A 16,046-nucleotide genomic window follows, 5' to 3' on the forward strand; every position below is an offset into this window, starting at 1 on the left:
CAAGTCCCACTGCAGAGCCCTCATATGCCACCTGGCATAGTCCACCAACAGGTTGCAGGAGGCCATGAGGCCCAGTAGCCTCAGGGTCATTCTGACCGAAACCCGGGATAGAGGCTGAAAAATCAAAATCATAGCCCGAATATCCCAGACTCGCTGCTCAGGAGGATAATCCCCAAACTGCGCTGTGTCCAGAACCGCTCCGATGAAAAGGAGCTTCTGAGAAGGAATCAGGTGTGACTTCAGCACGTTGATTGTGATCCCCAGTGAATGCAGGAGGTCTGCCGTAGTCTGGAAGTGGGAGACGACAGCCTGGGGTGAGCCCGCCTTCAACAGTCAGTCGTCGAGATAGGGGAAGACTGGAACACCTGATCTGCGCAGAGGAGCTGCGAACACCACCATCACCTTCGTGAACACCCGAGGGGTGCTGGTAAGGCCAAAGGGGAGCAGGGTAAACTGAAAATGCTGTGGCCTACCGTGAACCGTAGGTAACGCCAATGGGCCGGCTGGACAGGAATGTGAAAATAAGCGTCCTGCAAGTCCAACACTACCATCCAGTCCCCAGGGTCGAGGGCAGACAGGACCTGAGCCAGCGTCAACATCTTGAACTTCTCCTTCCGGAGGAAGCAGTTGACGTTCCTGAGATCCAAGATAGAACGCAGGCCCTTGTCCTTTTTGGGCACCAGAAAGTAGTGGGAATAACAACCACAACCTACTTCTGGGACAGGAACTCGCTAGATGGCTCCCTTGGCCAAGAAAGCCATACCTTACTGTTGGAGAAGGGCCAGGTGATCCTCCGGCATGCGATGGGATTGAGGTGGCATGGATGGAGGGGTAGTCTCGAAGGGGAGGGAGTAGCCTCTTTGGACTATCTGCAAAACCCACCTGTCCGATGTGATGTTGAGCCAGTGGGGGAGGTCATGGCGAATTCTGCTACCCACTGGCGATTGGTGGCCCTGAAAGGTCGGACTAGAAGGGCTTGGAGGCTGCTGCACAGGGGTCGCTGGTGGACTGGGCTGCCCGCTGGCCCCCAGACCCACAACAGTGGGTCCCACATCCCCAGCCGTGCAGAGGCTGGATAGCTTGCGCAGGCCTGTGGCTCTGGGCGGAACATAGCGGGACACACCTTCCGTAGCAACAAATGGGGCGTAAAGAAGACTGCGCTTGGCGAGAGGTAGAAGCGAGGGTCATAGACCTGACCGTAGCCCTGGAGTCCCTTAAAGCGCTCAAGCGTGTTGTCTGCTTTGTCACCAAACAAGCAAAATCCATCAAAGGGCATGTCCAAAGTGTAGCTTGGACATCACCCTAAAAGCCAGTGGACCTCAGCCAGGCGTAGCATCGTAGGGCTACTGACGTTGAAATTGTCCTGCCCAGCGAGTCGGCCGGGTCCAGCCCACATCTTATGGCGAACTTGGCTAAGTCTCTCCCTTCGGCAACTGCACAAGACAGCATGGCCCAGGGCTCCTCTGGGCACTGTGGCAGCAACTGTGCGACCGTGTCCCACACAGAATGGGAGGAACAACCAAAGAAACATGCGGTGTTCACCGACTGCAGTCCTAAGCTGAAGGAAGAAAACGTTTTCTTCCCAAGGTGGACCAGCTTCTTGGATTCCCTATCAGGTGGTGCGGGAGGAGTGTGCCTTAGGAAGTTGAGGCTTGGACCACCAAGCTCTCATGGGTGGGGTGTTGGGAGAGGAAAATGGGGTCGCCCGGGCCGGGCGGTGGTGTTGGGCAATCATTCTATCCACAGGAGCCCCTGTGTTGTGGTTGGACCAAGCGCCCAAAAGGATGTCCATGAGGTCCTTATTGAACGGCAGCAGGAGCTCCGAAGAGGCTGTTTCCGGTTGAAGCACCTCGGTCAGGAGGTTAGTCCTGACCGCCACCATCGGAAGCTCAAGGTTTAAGGCCTCAGCCGCCCTACGCAACACCACCGCGTATGATGCACCCTCCTCCGTAGCCATGGTAATTTCTGGGGATTAGGGGGGTGCCCAGATCACTGGCCTCACCCAACTCCTCTCTCCAGTCCGGTTCCTCTAACGGGTCTGCCAGAGGGTCCACAGACCCCTCCCAGTCCTCCTCACCCTCCTCTGGTAGCCACTCAGGGCGATAGGGAACACCAGTGGAGAACTGGTCATCGCTGGTCCCGACGTCGGTCGACGCCGGTCCGGCTCCGTGTCGAAATCGAGGGGGAGGCTGGGGTCGACATCGGCTGAAGACACAGCCAGCATCGGAGGGGTCGTCACTGGGTTCGGCGCCGGAGGAGGTGTCACGAGGTCGCCCGGCGCCGATCCTGACCCAGGCCTGGATCCCTGGGGGCCCTGCAGAGACGAAGTTGCCAGCATTGAAGGCCTAGAGCTCCCAGACAAGTTTGCGGGGCCCAAAGGCGCACAGGTAGAGTCAGGCTGCCCAAAGATCAAGTGGAGGGCTTCGTAAAAACTACGAAGTTGGGCAGGGGTCGCCCCGGCTCCCGGAAAGGGAGGGAAGCTCAGGGTCGACCCAACAGGCTCGGCGGGCGGAGCAGACGACTGCCATCTGCAACCTGCGTCGGCCGACGGACTGGGAGAACGCTTAGAGCGACGATGCTTCTTCGCCTTCTTTTTGTGCTTCGACCTACCCGAAGACGAACATTTCGACAATGAGTGGTAGTGATGGCTCCGTGACCAGTCCCGCGACCTCCCTCTCGGCCGGGACCTCGATAGGCACAGAGCGGCATGCCGGGCTTCAAGAAGCTTTTGGGACCGCACCGGCAAAGACTTTGGGTTCATAGCCCGGCAGTCGGAGCACGACTTCAGGTCATGGTCGTGCTCCAAATACCAAAGGCACACGAGGTGCGGGTCCGTAACAGACAGGAGTCGCAAGCCTTGAAGCCAGTTTGATGACAGGACATCCCTACGTGCACCAGAAGTCGAACAACTTGAAAAGATTTTGACAAAGTCGTAAAAAGATAGTTAAAACGTAACTTGAGGTACCGCTCTCTCCGGATCTGTGCTGGCTGGCGCGGAAAAAGAAAGAACGGACGTCAGCGCGCAGATGCGGCATCTAAGTAGATACCGCAACATAATTCCTGCGACCACGACACCAAGGACGAACGCGGAGTCGACCGATGCCACTTACCGACGCGCAGAGGTACTGCTGAAGAAAAATTCTCCAGATTTAGTCTGACACCTGGGGGTAATTCTAAGGTGAGGAATCCGCAACTAATAGTCTCTTTCAGATAGAGCGATTAAATCAGGGGCCTGCCATCTCAGCTGGGGCGCCAGATGAGGAGAAGATACCTGTAGGAGGCGGCTGGTCCCAAAAGGAAATGCAGCTACACATCAACTGCCTCGAACGTTTGGATTGATAATTTGCATTCCGTTCTCTGACCCCCAAAGAGCTCTCACTGTTGCATACTTATTCGGATGGACGATGTTTCATGGTTTCAATACATGAACCACATGGGTGGAACCAGATAGGCTGTGAAAGAGTATGGGCAAATCTGTCTGACCACCAACATATTAGTACTGGTGGTTCACCTTCCCGGAAAGGACAATCAGATTGATGACTGGAATTCTCGTTTCTTCCACAATTCCAACAAGTGGAAACAATATCATTCATTATTCTTGAGTCTGATAAACAGAGGGGTGGCCTGCAAGGTAGGTCTTTTTGCCTCCAGATTGACTTGGCAGATTCTCTTATTTTACAGCTGGAGGTCAGACCCTCTAGCTTTGAAAACCAATGACTTTCTCCACGAGAGGTCAGGACAGATTTATGCCTTTTGTTCCATTGCATTGAATCTCAGAGTAACTTGTCAGATCAGAGACAAGCAACAGAAGTAATCCTTATAAATCCCTTATGGAGGGCAGAACTTTGGTTCCCGATCCTGTTGGATCTGTTGTGCAAGTCTTAGTTTCATCTTCCTCCTATTCCAAATCTCCTTCTGGATCATCTGAGCAAGCAAATCCACTGTGGCTTCAGAATCAACTCCAGATGGTAGCATGGCAGTCTTGTTGGCAAGTGCCAGGATTTTTGTTGCCCAACTCTTTTTTTTCATGGACAAAGCCCTGTCAAACTCCACCAATAAAAAGTTATCGATCAGCATGGAATAGAGAGGCACCATGGTGCTCTGAACAGAATCCTGAACCCATAGCGAAAGATGTGACATTTGTAGTCAATTTTCTTGTGATACTGGCAGCTCAAGGCCTTTCTTACAAAACAGTCACCTTACACTGATTGGCTATTTCCGCAGAGTAAACACCAGTGGCGGATCATACAGTAGGTGAACATCCTTTGGTTTCAGAACTTCTCACGGGAACTTGTTTAGTTTCTTGCATAGGCACAAATATTCAGTCCTATGGAAGGTTACTATGATTCTGTGGTTTCTTAAAAGCTGGACTCAAAATGAGGCCTTATTTAGAAAGCAATAGCCATCCCCTTTATTCAGCTGCAGATCAAAAGCAGGATTGATCTCCCAGGGCATGTGATGGAGTCATTGCAGCAAGAAGAGGCGGATAAACAGTTGTCATGAATGTTTACATTTTTTATTGGACAATGATTGGTGGATGGACTCCCACCTTGAGAGTGGTAGTTTTCCTACAAAGACCTATAGGCTGTGTAGTTTGTTCAATTTATTGTGGTTTAATATTATTCATTTCTGCCTGCTGATAATAAAAAGTGGGATGGAGACTGCATAACCCTCACGCCCATGCCCTTAATAGAACTGAAAATTCTTGTTCACAAATGTTAGAAAAGTTTTGATTTTAATGTACTCCACTCCAATCAACAACTACATCAGAGAGCCCCCCTTTCCCTTTGAATAATATTGCTATTGTAAATCAAACCTCTTAACTTTGGGGTGAAATTCACAACATTTTTGTTATATGGTGTGTTTTTCGTGATTTTATTTAAGTGGCAGGTTACAAGCAGACCTGCTGGATCTTGTATGGTGGTCTGGAATGAGGGTAACACAAAGGTGCATACAGAAAGGGTGATAACAAATTGTAGTTAATATATGAACCCTTTGCTCATGTTACATATTAATTTTATGAATTATTGTGATTTTACTCTTAACAATTGCGATCACCTGTTGAAATTTGATGAACTATCTTTGAGAGAAAAAGATTTTTTCATGGAAATCATGGTTAGTGGTCCAGAGGCTAAAAATGAGGATAACATTTAAGTATCTTCCTCATCTACGTGAGAAAAAAAGCCTGACATGATGAATAAAACCTGTACTCCCAACAGCTGCAGCAGCAGTCAGTTGATTCCCCAGTGTTCTTCTTGCAGCTTCAGACTTCCAATGAACTAGAAAGCTAACATTCTACAATGATGACAAAATGTACGCAATTTGCTGAAATAGGAGCTGTTTATTTTCAAGAGTTTCCTATGCAGCAGGTTGACGTATATGAGAAATGAGGGGCTGCTACTGCAGATATGAAATCAGCTGTTTCAAAAAGATGCAAGGGGAAGTAAGTTTTTTTCCATTTATGGCGTGTATTTTTAGAGAGCTAAAAACAGTTAATCAGAGAGAGCCCTGCTTAATGCCAGCATCCCCTTTCCACATCTGCTTCCACGGGCTATCCATTATGTCTGTTGCTTAATACCGTCTTAATTTTAAAATACAATCACTGTGGTAGGGATACTAAGTTTTTTTAATCTTTCATTTTAGAGCATGCGAATAGATTCAAAGGTACATGAAACTATTTGCAGAGAGAGCTCAGATTTAAAATGAACCAATCTGCTCTTCTCTGGAAAGTGAGACACTCTAAATGAGTTGCTTTTTGGAATTTTTATTTTTTATTTCTCTAAATCCTTTTATCAGCAGTTGCGTCTAACTGGCAGAATGTGCAATGACTTTGAAATAATTATTGGGAGTTAAATATGAAGAAATTATAAAATATATTTACATATATATATATATATTGCCAAAAAAGATGTCTATTTACCTTAACAACTACATTAAAAGGTAATTATTAAAAACATTTTATAATAACTAACATTATAAATCAATCAGAACAATGAGGCAGCTATTTTACAATACAGTGAAAATTGGACTGGAAACATTTCAATATAAAACAAACATTTGGAAAGGTAGGCAACTTTATTTCAGAAATGGGAGGCTAACCGATTTAACTGTTTCACGTACATATTGAGCCTTTTGGTTGGGAAAGTGAATTATTCTAAAGCAGTTATCTACAGAAAACATATCCTGGCACAGGTACATTCTGTGAGCAAAGTAAGCATTCCAGTTCTATAATATTACTCGGGGATCTCCACTGGCTAGGCGTAGTAGTGATTAGGTGGGTTGAAACTTAAACATGCCAACATTTTAGAAGAGAAAAGTGGGAGATGTTAGAAAACGAATAAGAAGAATGTATTTCTCCCATTGGCTTCTTTTGAATCAGAGGCAATCGGGTTTATTGGCATGTATGTCAGATACTGCAATAAAGGTTGCCATACTATGCAGAAGCCAAATTAGTCAACAGACAGACTTTCTTCCGTTTTATTCAGCATTTATTTATTCATAGTTTTAAATAGCGACAATAAAGCACCTACTTTTACAACGCATGATTCAATAACATGTATTGGTCGGATTCACTAAGAATTGTAACTGGAATAAATGCTTTTAAACAAAATAAAACAAATACTGATCACACAATAGCTGTTTGTATGAAGCTATTTCTGTTTTTACCATCTCCATAAGGGTCATCAATGATTAGCCCTCCAAGATATTATAAGCGAGGTGAAGGTAATTGTGAGGAAGAACTAAAAACTAGACTTATGTCACATTACAGACACACCACCTTTTTCGCAGTTGTGCAAATCGCAAAATACCTGTGAAATTCTTTGAAGTCTGCTAAAGTGTTAGTTTCTGTGTCGAAAACATTCTTGGGCGTTTTCCTTTTTCTTCGCCAGTGTAATTTTCTGTTTTATGGTCTACACATCATCACACGTCTTATCAGCCCTCTACGCCCCAGTACATCTTAACGTACCCAAGCTCATCACCAATAGCCCTGGTCCAGGATGTGTCCATTTTGCCCAATTCCTGAGGACACACATTTTTATTTCTTCACAATAAGCACCTGCCCATCAGGGAGTTTCCTGCTCCTAGATGTGAGGCACTGCTCAACGCCAGGTCCCCACACAAATAGGTAACTAGAAGGGAACAGGATGCACTACAATGAGACTGGAGCTCATTCTGGCTCCCTTACCAGCCTGACATTTACTATTTTCTACCGCAAAATAGCAGCGGTAAAAATGATTTAATGCCACAAATGTTTTGTTTGTCGTGCCACAAACTTCATGTTAAATGCTGCAATGTCTTAGGGGGTCTGCATGAAAGTCGCACTACATGACAACATTGAGGTAATGGTGTATGTTATTCCCCAGGAGGACAGTTTTACAGTCAAAAACAACTTGTGTTACTTACTCTAACTCAGTGGCGGCTGGTCATTTTAGGAGCGGGGGGGCAGATGGGACATACACGCACACATACACACTCACAGCCATGCATTCATAAGTACGCACACACACAAACACATCTATTCACAATACTCATTACCAACCATTCATACATACACGCATGCGTGCACCCAACGTTCGGCGGTCCCAGAAGGCTTAAGTTCAGCCAATGAGGAAAGGCAGCAGTCCCAACGTCATCACAGAGTGGGATGGGGTCAGTGAGGCTGCTGACCTACCCCACTTTGTGATAAAGTGTCACCGATTGACACTCTACCCTGGGCGCCTCGGGGTTAAAACTGAAGCGCGCAGGTGTGAGGCAATCAGCAATACTACCCTTAAGCAAGGGAAAGGCCTCAGGGGCCTTTACTGAGCTGAGGAGGTCACGCCCAGAGGATATGTTACTTCCTCTGCCCAGTAAAACTCAGCTCAGCAGCCAGGAGCCTGCACTTTTAGCGAATGTCTGCCTGCCTGACCTGAAAATGAACAGTGTCTATCAGACTGACCTTGTGCAGCCTGACAGACACTGTTTGTGAGGGGCAAAGGTTGGGAGGGGGGGCCTCAGCTCCAATGGATCAGCCACGGCTGCTCTAACTTCTGTGACTGACATTCACTAATTTGAGTAGTGAACTAAATTTAACCGTACTATGTGATGTTTACGGCATCACATAGTACGTCACTCATGACATTTTAAATGACATCATTGATGATATTACTTACATCTCAATTTACATCAATGATGATATTATGCCGTCATTATGACATTGTTCTATTGGGGTTGTGGACTTGAAGTAATTCAACAAGCTACATTTGTGCCCAATTTCCTATCACCAATCAAGTCATAGTGGTCATCAGGTTTAACCACATGCTGGACCCATAGAATACCCGTTGATTCACCCACATTTGGTGGATATTACCGGGGAGTTGGAGATTTCTGAACTGCTAAAGAACGTGTATGGAGCGGGCTATGTACGCTTAAATCTTGGCTCTACCTGGTTTCATTTCCCTTGAGAGAGATGCAATTTCTGATGATTTAATTTCTTCAGCACCAAGAAGCGAATGTAAAAGTATACTTTCCAAACAAACAATAAAATAAACATAGCATAATTCAGGATTCAACTCTTGACCACCACCCTAAAGATCACCAGCCCAGAAATCTATCAGCTCTCTCTGGTTTCTACTCATCAGGAACACACAGGAATCCATCTGTATGTAAGACCCTTTGTGAATGTGCCAGGCAACGACAGCCAGTTAGAGGTGGTACCCGACACAAGAAAGATAACCTATAGCGGTCTTCTAAATTCAAATAACCTCCCAGATAAAACAAATCGCAGCTGCACCAACAGAAAAACAATCAACGAGTTAGAAAAAATGCGACAAGTAAAACACACATCACCTTTACACTAGATTACCACACCCAGGGTTGCTATTAATAGGCACAAAGACATATATTAGCAAGGCGTGCACTTTCAGAAAATATTCAGCTGCGTACACCATTATGAATCACTTATTGGCTTGAGTACGTTGTACACAAATGCCAACCAATTGCCCTTGAACTAATCAGAGTCTAACTTCACCAGAGTATGCTGGTACAAGTTAACTGTTAAGGTTTGACCCCACCGATGTGAAGTCTTTAATTGACCTTTGCACACGCTCACGTTCAAAAATCAAAACAGTGTACTTTGAACAATCGCTATCCACTGTGTTGAAGGAATATAATATTTGCAGTTTATAAACCCAGAATAGGATCATCGCTATACTACTCTTCTTGTAACCTATCTCATCCCTTTCTCCTCTACTTTCTCTCTTTCCTTCATCTGTCCTAATCTTCTATCAAGACAATGTAAAGGGACTCAGCCAAACATGTACAACAACTACCTGTAACCATGGCATCACCAACCAAGCTTGGCTGGTACCCCGTAATTGTAAAGCGAATGTACTTGCCTGTAAAAATTTAATAAAACATTTTGAAATAAAAAAATAAATAAAAATAAAAATAAAGAAATTCCCGTTCCCTAGTTAAACACCATGTGGAGGTATCGGACCTGCTAAAAGAGATTTCCCTTGATATTTTATTTGTTACGGAGACGAGGCTCTCGGAGGACTCCGTAGCCATACCGGCCCTGACCCTCACCGCAGGCTAGGCTATGAACATTATGAACAGAGCGGTCAGGAGGGCGGTGGGAGGGGCATAGCAATCATATTTAAATCTGCCTACACCTGCAGCCTTATCCCAAAGGATATCCCAGACTCTAAAAGTGCACTTTTTAAAATTGCACTGACAGACAATTTTACATTTTCTGGGCTACTTATCTACCGCCCACCGGGCCAATTGAAAACTTTCCGAGAAGCCTTAGCCAACGCCGCCTCTATATTGGTCTTACAGGCAGACAATTTTAACATTGTAGTTGACCTCAATATACACCTGGAGCTACAAGACAACCCTGACGTCGCTAATTTCCTTGGTGATATGGCACCCTGTCAGCTGTCGCAACTAGTCCCAGGGCCAACACATGTAGCCGGTCATCTTCTTGATCCCGTATTTTCAAATCTCCAGTTTTTGGAGGCTCAGCCCCCTCTTCCTATGCCCTGGACCGATCATTCCCTCATCTCTCTGAGGCTACTTTAAGCGGGCCCCAAGCCACAACTTCATTGCATGCCTTCAATGAAGCGCCCATGGCATAAATTAGATCTGGCCACCTTTATAGCCATCTTAAGTTCTCATGGCCCAGAATGGCCCACTGACATTGTGGCAGCTAATGCTGCCTTTTTGGGATGGGTCAATAAAGCGCTAGACACCTGCATTCTGGCCAAACTAACTCACTCCAAGCGCACACAAACCAATACCTGGTATGATGAGTCATTTATTTTGGTAAAGAAAAAATGTAAGACTCTAGAACAGACCTGGAGACAGTCGTACAACCTCACAGCTAAAGCAGACAATAGAAACGCAATTAAAGTGTGCCACAAACTGGTCCAGAAGACTAAGGCCGCACCTTATGCAAAAATGATTAACACTAATAGCAATCCTACTAAAACCAACTTCACACTCTTGAAAGACATGGTAAAATCCCTGTCTGCCGCCGACAATGACATATCTTCCAATTTACAGTGTGAGATACTGGCTAATTTTATAAGCCAGTCTAAGTAGGGAAAGACGTGAACCTGCTGTCTTCTCAGGTGGGCTGCAACTACTGCCAAGCATTTTGTGAAAACCCTGGGAACAGTTGTGACTCCGAAGGGTAGGACCTTGGAATTGATAATGTTGGCCTACTACCACAAACCTGAGGTATTTGCAGTGGGCAGGGTGTATTGGTATATGGAACTAAGCGTCCTATAGATCCAGAGTGGATAGAAAGTCCCCTTGCTGAAGGAGAGGAAGAACTTGCTGAAGTGTTACCATGTGAAAATGGTCTGACTGGATGTATAGATTGAGTTCTCTGAGGTCCAATATGGGTCTGAGAGAGCCCTCCTTTTTGGGAATCAGGAAGTATAGGGAGTACACGCCTGTTCCTTGATATTGTAAAGGGACTGGTTCTATTGCACCTTTTTGCAATAAAGAAAGAACTTCTTGCTTTAGAAGTGTAAGATGTTCTTGTGACATGAGGTGTGACCTTGGAGGAATATTGGGTGAAGTGCTTGTAAGTTCCAGGCAATAACCAGATTGGATCATTTGAAGAACCCATTTGTCGGATGTAATCATATTCCAAATGGGTAGAAATTTTGAGAGGCGTCCCCCGACAGGAGTGGAACGATCGGGGGTATGAAAAATAAGTCATTTTATGTTGTTGTTGGGGTAGGATGTGCGCGTGGAATTACTTCTGCCTCTTCTCCTGCTGTTATTTCCTCTATATATCCTCTTTGAAAATAACTGATAGTTGCCCTTTTAAGAGGAGGCATTGTCCGTAGAGATGTTTTTGGAGCCGCCCCTGTAGAATGAGCGACGAAAGGAACCTCTGTTGGAAGGTGCTTGTAAGGCCCACTTTGTGTATTTGTTCATCTTTTCCAAAGATGCATCAACAGCTGGGCCAAAGAGATGTTGCAGATCAAAAGGTTGATTAAGGATAGAGGCTTGTACCTCAAGTTTAAACCAAGAAATCCTTAACGAAGCATGTCTGCAAAGCAGTATGCTTGTGTTCATTGTCCGAGCCGCATTATCTGCTTGACCTAGGGCACATACGATAAAGGTATTGGTTAATAATTTACCCTCTTGAATAAGGTCTCTGGCTTTAGCTTTATGCTCGTCAGGAAGGAACTCAAAAAGCTTCTGGAGTTTATAATAATGAGCCCTATCATATCTTGCCAGTAATGCCTGGGCATTGGCAACGCGTCAATTATTAGCCGCTTATGATGCTATCCGTTTACCGGAAGCATCCAATAATTTGGACTCTTTATCCAGAGGCGGGGCGTCCCCTGTGGTTCGGAAGTTAGCCCTCTTATGAGTATTAGAAACGACCAAAGAGTCTAACGGTAACTGTCCTTTGATGTAGACTAGGTCATTTGGTGCAGCCCGGTATTTCTTCTCTACCCTGGGAGTGATGATCCTAGCTTTAACAGGGTCTTGAAAGATATTGTCAGTATGTTGAAGCAGGGCCTTTAACATTGGTAAGGCTTGTGTAGCCCTTTTTGAGATGAACAAAGGGAATCTAATATAAAATCCTCTTCTAAACTCTCCTTATGGAGCTCTACCCCATGGTATTCGGCAGCTCTATTAATGAGCTCAATGTACTCAATATTATCATCTGGAGGGGAAGGTCTAGATGGATACAAATCAGGCTCATTATCAGGTTGAGGGTCATTTTAATGATCACGTGGATCAGTATCCTGTGGGTCATCTTGTGGTGCATAGTCCTCTAAATCATCATCGCTTGTATCTTATGGGTCAGGTGATGGTGGTGTAGGGGAGTGTGTAGGTGTAAGAAGAGGGTATTCAGAAATGTAAGGAGAAGAAGAGTCAATAGCCACATTTTGCATTTTTAAAGGAATGTGGTAGTCCTCTGATAAGCCCATTTTCCTCTTTCCCGGAAGTTTGGCATGAATTTGTCCAGTTTCCGGGTGGATTGCGATCTCTTTCTGTTTTGGATCCAGTGAATTTTCGGTCCGAGACTCTTTAGTTGCTGTGCCTTCTTTAGACGTCGGTCTTGGCGTCGAGAGTTTCGGCTACGAATGTTTCGGCTCTGAAGTTTTCGGCTCCGAAGATTTAGCTTTCCACAACGGCGGAATGGAGACCAGAAGGTAATTCGGCTTCAACGCCGAAAGTTTCGAGCCCAAGCCGGAAGGCTGTTTGTGCTTCGGCGCCAAGCCCGAAGGCGGGGTGCTCAAAACATTTTCTCTGTGCCAACCTTGGCCCGAAGGCAGAGGAGGGACCGGGAGCCTTTTTCCTGTAAAGGAGATGATAGTGGAACAAAGGTTCTTTACTCATGGTATGTTGTGCCAGGGTCAGGTCTTCGGCATCAGAGTCAGCGTCTGATACGGAGAAGTGCTCCTCCTCCATCCCGGCTTCCTGTGCTTGTGAGTCTTCTTGATCGGACTCTTCTGCGAAAAGGTACGGAGCAGGAGGGCCCTGCTGGTATATTTTGTGACATCGAGCCCCATGATCACGGAGGGTTTTCTTTGACCGAAACGACTGGCACACGTCGCAGTCTTTCTTGTCATGTTCCGGGGATAGGCAAAAGTAGCACACTACATGCAAGTTGGTGCGCAGGAACTTAGCATGACACCTTTCACATAACTTGAATGGAGTCGGTTCCATCAGCTGGGACCGATCCCGGCTCAGGTATGTCCGACAGTCTTCCACGGAAGTTCCAATCTAAGGTTTTCTAGCAGAAACGATACGCGGCTAGTGGGAAACGCAGTCGATTAACAATACCGTTGAGGGTAGTGGATTGCGTGTCGAAGGGGGCCTGAAGAACAGTGCTGAACTGGAGCGCAACAATTCACATCCAAACCCGACGGCGGAAAAAAACAGTGCGCAAGGGCATTGCCTCGATTATCACCTAAGGGAGGAATCACCTACCTCGTGACTAGAAAGACTTCTTCGAAAAAAAACAAAGTGCAAACATCCGGGCCCAACACTAAATGGCGATCTATGCAAAAGTATATGGTCTACAGCTCATATGCCTCAAACATCCTGTTTCTTAAATCCTACAGTGGCCGCTAGTGAGACATATTTTTTATATATGCAAATATAGTATGTTGCTCCGCTGGGCTGTTTGTTAAAGGGAAGTCCTATAAGATGAACACTTGATCATCGCAAAATGGAAAACATGTTTTGGTAAGTAATTGGGATGCACCTAATAAATGCACACATTTTATTTGAAAAGAAATGTGTACATGTAGTCCTGTTTTCTACTGACTGAATCATTGCATCTATTTTACTCAAGGAGGTACTCGGGACGGTGTGTGTTCCTCTACTAACCTACAAACAAAAGTATTCCTACATGTTTAAATAGGATCTGCAAATATGCACAGTTTCGTTCCTAAGAAAACTATTTTAAACTACTATGAACTCTTTCACATCGGCGAGTTAAAAAGTCAATGTTCATCAATATGTAATAGGTTTACAATTTCTTATTTTTGAGTGACTATATATAATTACAAACATTTAGTGAACAGAGTAGGGCAATCAAGAAAATTATAAAAAAAGCCCTAACACTAAATTAAGGAAGAGATATCGTGTATAATTGGCCTTTCAAAACATGACATTGTGATCTATAAGATGAACAGGGAAATATGCCACTTTAAGAGCCACAAGTCAATAGATCTCAGAAAGAGAGGCAGGGTCATTAAAGACCAATAACACCGTAGAGGCACTTGAACATATTTCTGGAAAAAGCCCTGGCTTCCTTTTTCAAATGAATGCGTTTTTCCCTTTTACATTTTTTTTTTACATCCCAGGCGTTCAGATTGCACGGAAAAACACATCTGACTAAAATGAGTTATTCTGTAAACCACCCCCCATCCGTTTCTTGTTTCCTTAGTACAGAGAATTTAACAGATGAGCCTCCCTGAGGAGATAAATGAATGCTACAATGGTCGAAACATTGCCATTTCTCCAAGCGAACTGAAGGCCTGGATCTCGAAGGTAAACTTAGACCTGAAGTCTAACTTTAGACCTATGAAGTTTAAATTTAGACTAAGTTTCTCTTTGTGATTGTGAGTTCTATACTGACTGAATGATGCTACTACTTATATCTCGTACTGTGGGGATAGAAGAAAAAGCGCATTCTCCAGGATAACATGCATATGAGAATCGTGGACTGTGTGCCATTGAAACTTAGAATTAACTTACATGCATTAAAATTGAAGGAACCATTATTCTGTATACTTAGGAAGCAACTAATGTTCTCCTGGAATATGAGTGGGCTGTGGTTATATGCTGTTTAGAGTTTCAGGATCAACACTGACAATGTAATAAATTCCCATTTTGAAGTGATGTAGTCGATTTCACACATATAGTTATCTTGAAAATATGGCATGGTTGTGGCCTTCCTGACCAAATAACAGCCAACTCTGCATAGCAACAGCTTATCTCTGGGATTGTCGCCTATAGAAAATCAGCATTTTCCGGTTTGAGGAACCTCCCTGTAACATTTACCTTTGGATCACACTCCACCCTTTCGGCAACCACACAAAACTGGACAAAAGTACAAAACGATTTTGACATTTTTTAGCTTCAATAAACAAGACTAGCCCCATATCCTGGAACTTATTTTTTCTTGGCACTGTTTTCTTGCACATCTGTATACATTTACTCACAGCCCACATATTGTACAAAACAAACTTAAAATAACATTTACACTGCAAAAGACTTGTATATTTTACAGCAATATCTCGAGCAAGGTCTTACCTTGTTCAGCCATTCCGCCCTCTCCACGTCTGGAAAGTGAACCTGAAAAAAATGTCAGATCATCAATTAGAACCAGAACCATAGAGAAAACAGTTTCATTCTATTTATTTCTATTAATTTCATTATATCTCACATTATTTTCAGATGCTAAAAACAAAAAATATATACTCCCAGAAAATTGCTAAATTTATGCTCACAAAATGCAGACCACTTTAAACATAAAATATTTTAAATTCCCACAAAAAAATGATAATTACTTAATAAAATGTTAGCCTTCATGTGATTATGGGGCTGATTATGAGTGTGGTGGAACAGAATGTGTTGTATACTGCGCCTGGTAAATACCAATTTCCTATTGCGAGGGATTTACATGGAGCAACAAAAATGTCATATTTCAGGTTCTGGAGGGTGAAGTCAGCAAAAATGTGGATTTGAGATTTATCACAAAGAAATCTGCATGTTTTATTTTTTTTAATGCACACTGTCCCCCTTCACAATTTCTATAACAGGGTACTCCAACCTCTTCAGTAATAGGAGCTCCGTCTGTTCAATGAAAATCATCCACAGCTAGTAATATTATTTAATGACATCAGACAAGATTACATTGGTGGCCACCATATGCAAGATGACCAACAATGATCACCTCAGTACAACATTGCCAGCAGTAATGTAAAAAGTTGTTGTCAATTTGGAATGCCTCTACATGGGTAGTACATACAAGCCAATAGTCAAATATCAGCTTTAAAAATGTTTTGGAAATCATA

General features: G+C 44.4%; 1 protein-coding gene across 4 annotated transcripts in view; it reads right to left on the reverse strand.

Annotated features, from left to right (window-relative positions):
- Window positions 1-16,046, reverse strand: part of ESYT2 (extended synaptotagmin 2) — a 556,590-nt gene that overhangs the window by 343,315 nt on the left and 197,229 nt on the right. For all 4 annotated transcript variants that reach the window (XM_086941503.1, XM_086941502.1, XM_086941501.1 and 1 more), the window contains exon 2: window positions 15,283-15,324. In XM_086941503.1, coding sequence (XP_086797629.1) covers window positions 15,283-15,324 — 42 coding nt within the window. The remainder of the gene's footprint in view (window positions 1-15,282; window positions 15,325-16,046) is intronic.

The sequence above is a fragment of the Lissotriton vulgaris genome, chromosome 10 (genome assembly GCF_964263255.1).
Source record: "Lissotriton vulgaris chromosome 10, aLisVul1.2, whole genome shotgun sequence".
Lineage (NCBI taxonomy): Eukaryota > Metazoa > Chordata > Amphibia > Caudata > Salamandridae > Lissotriton > Lissotriton vulgaris.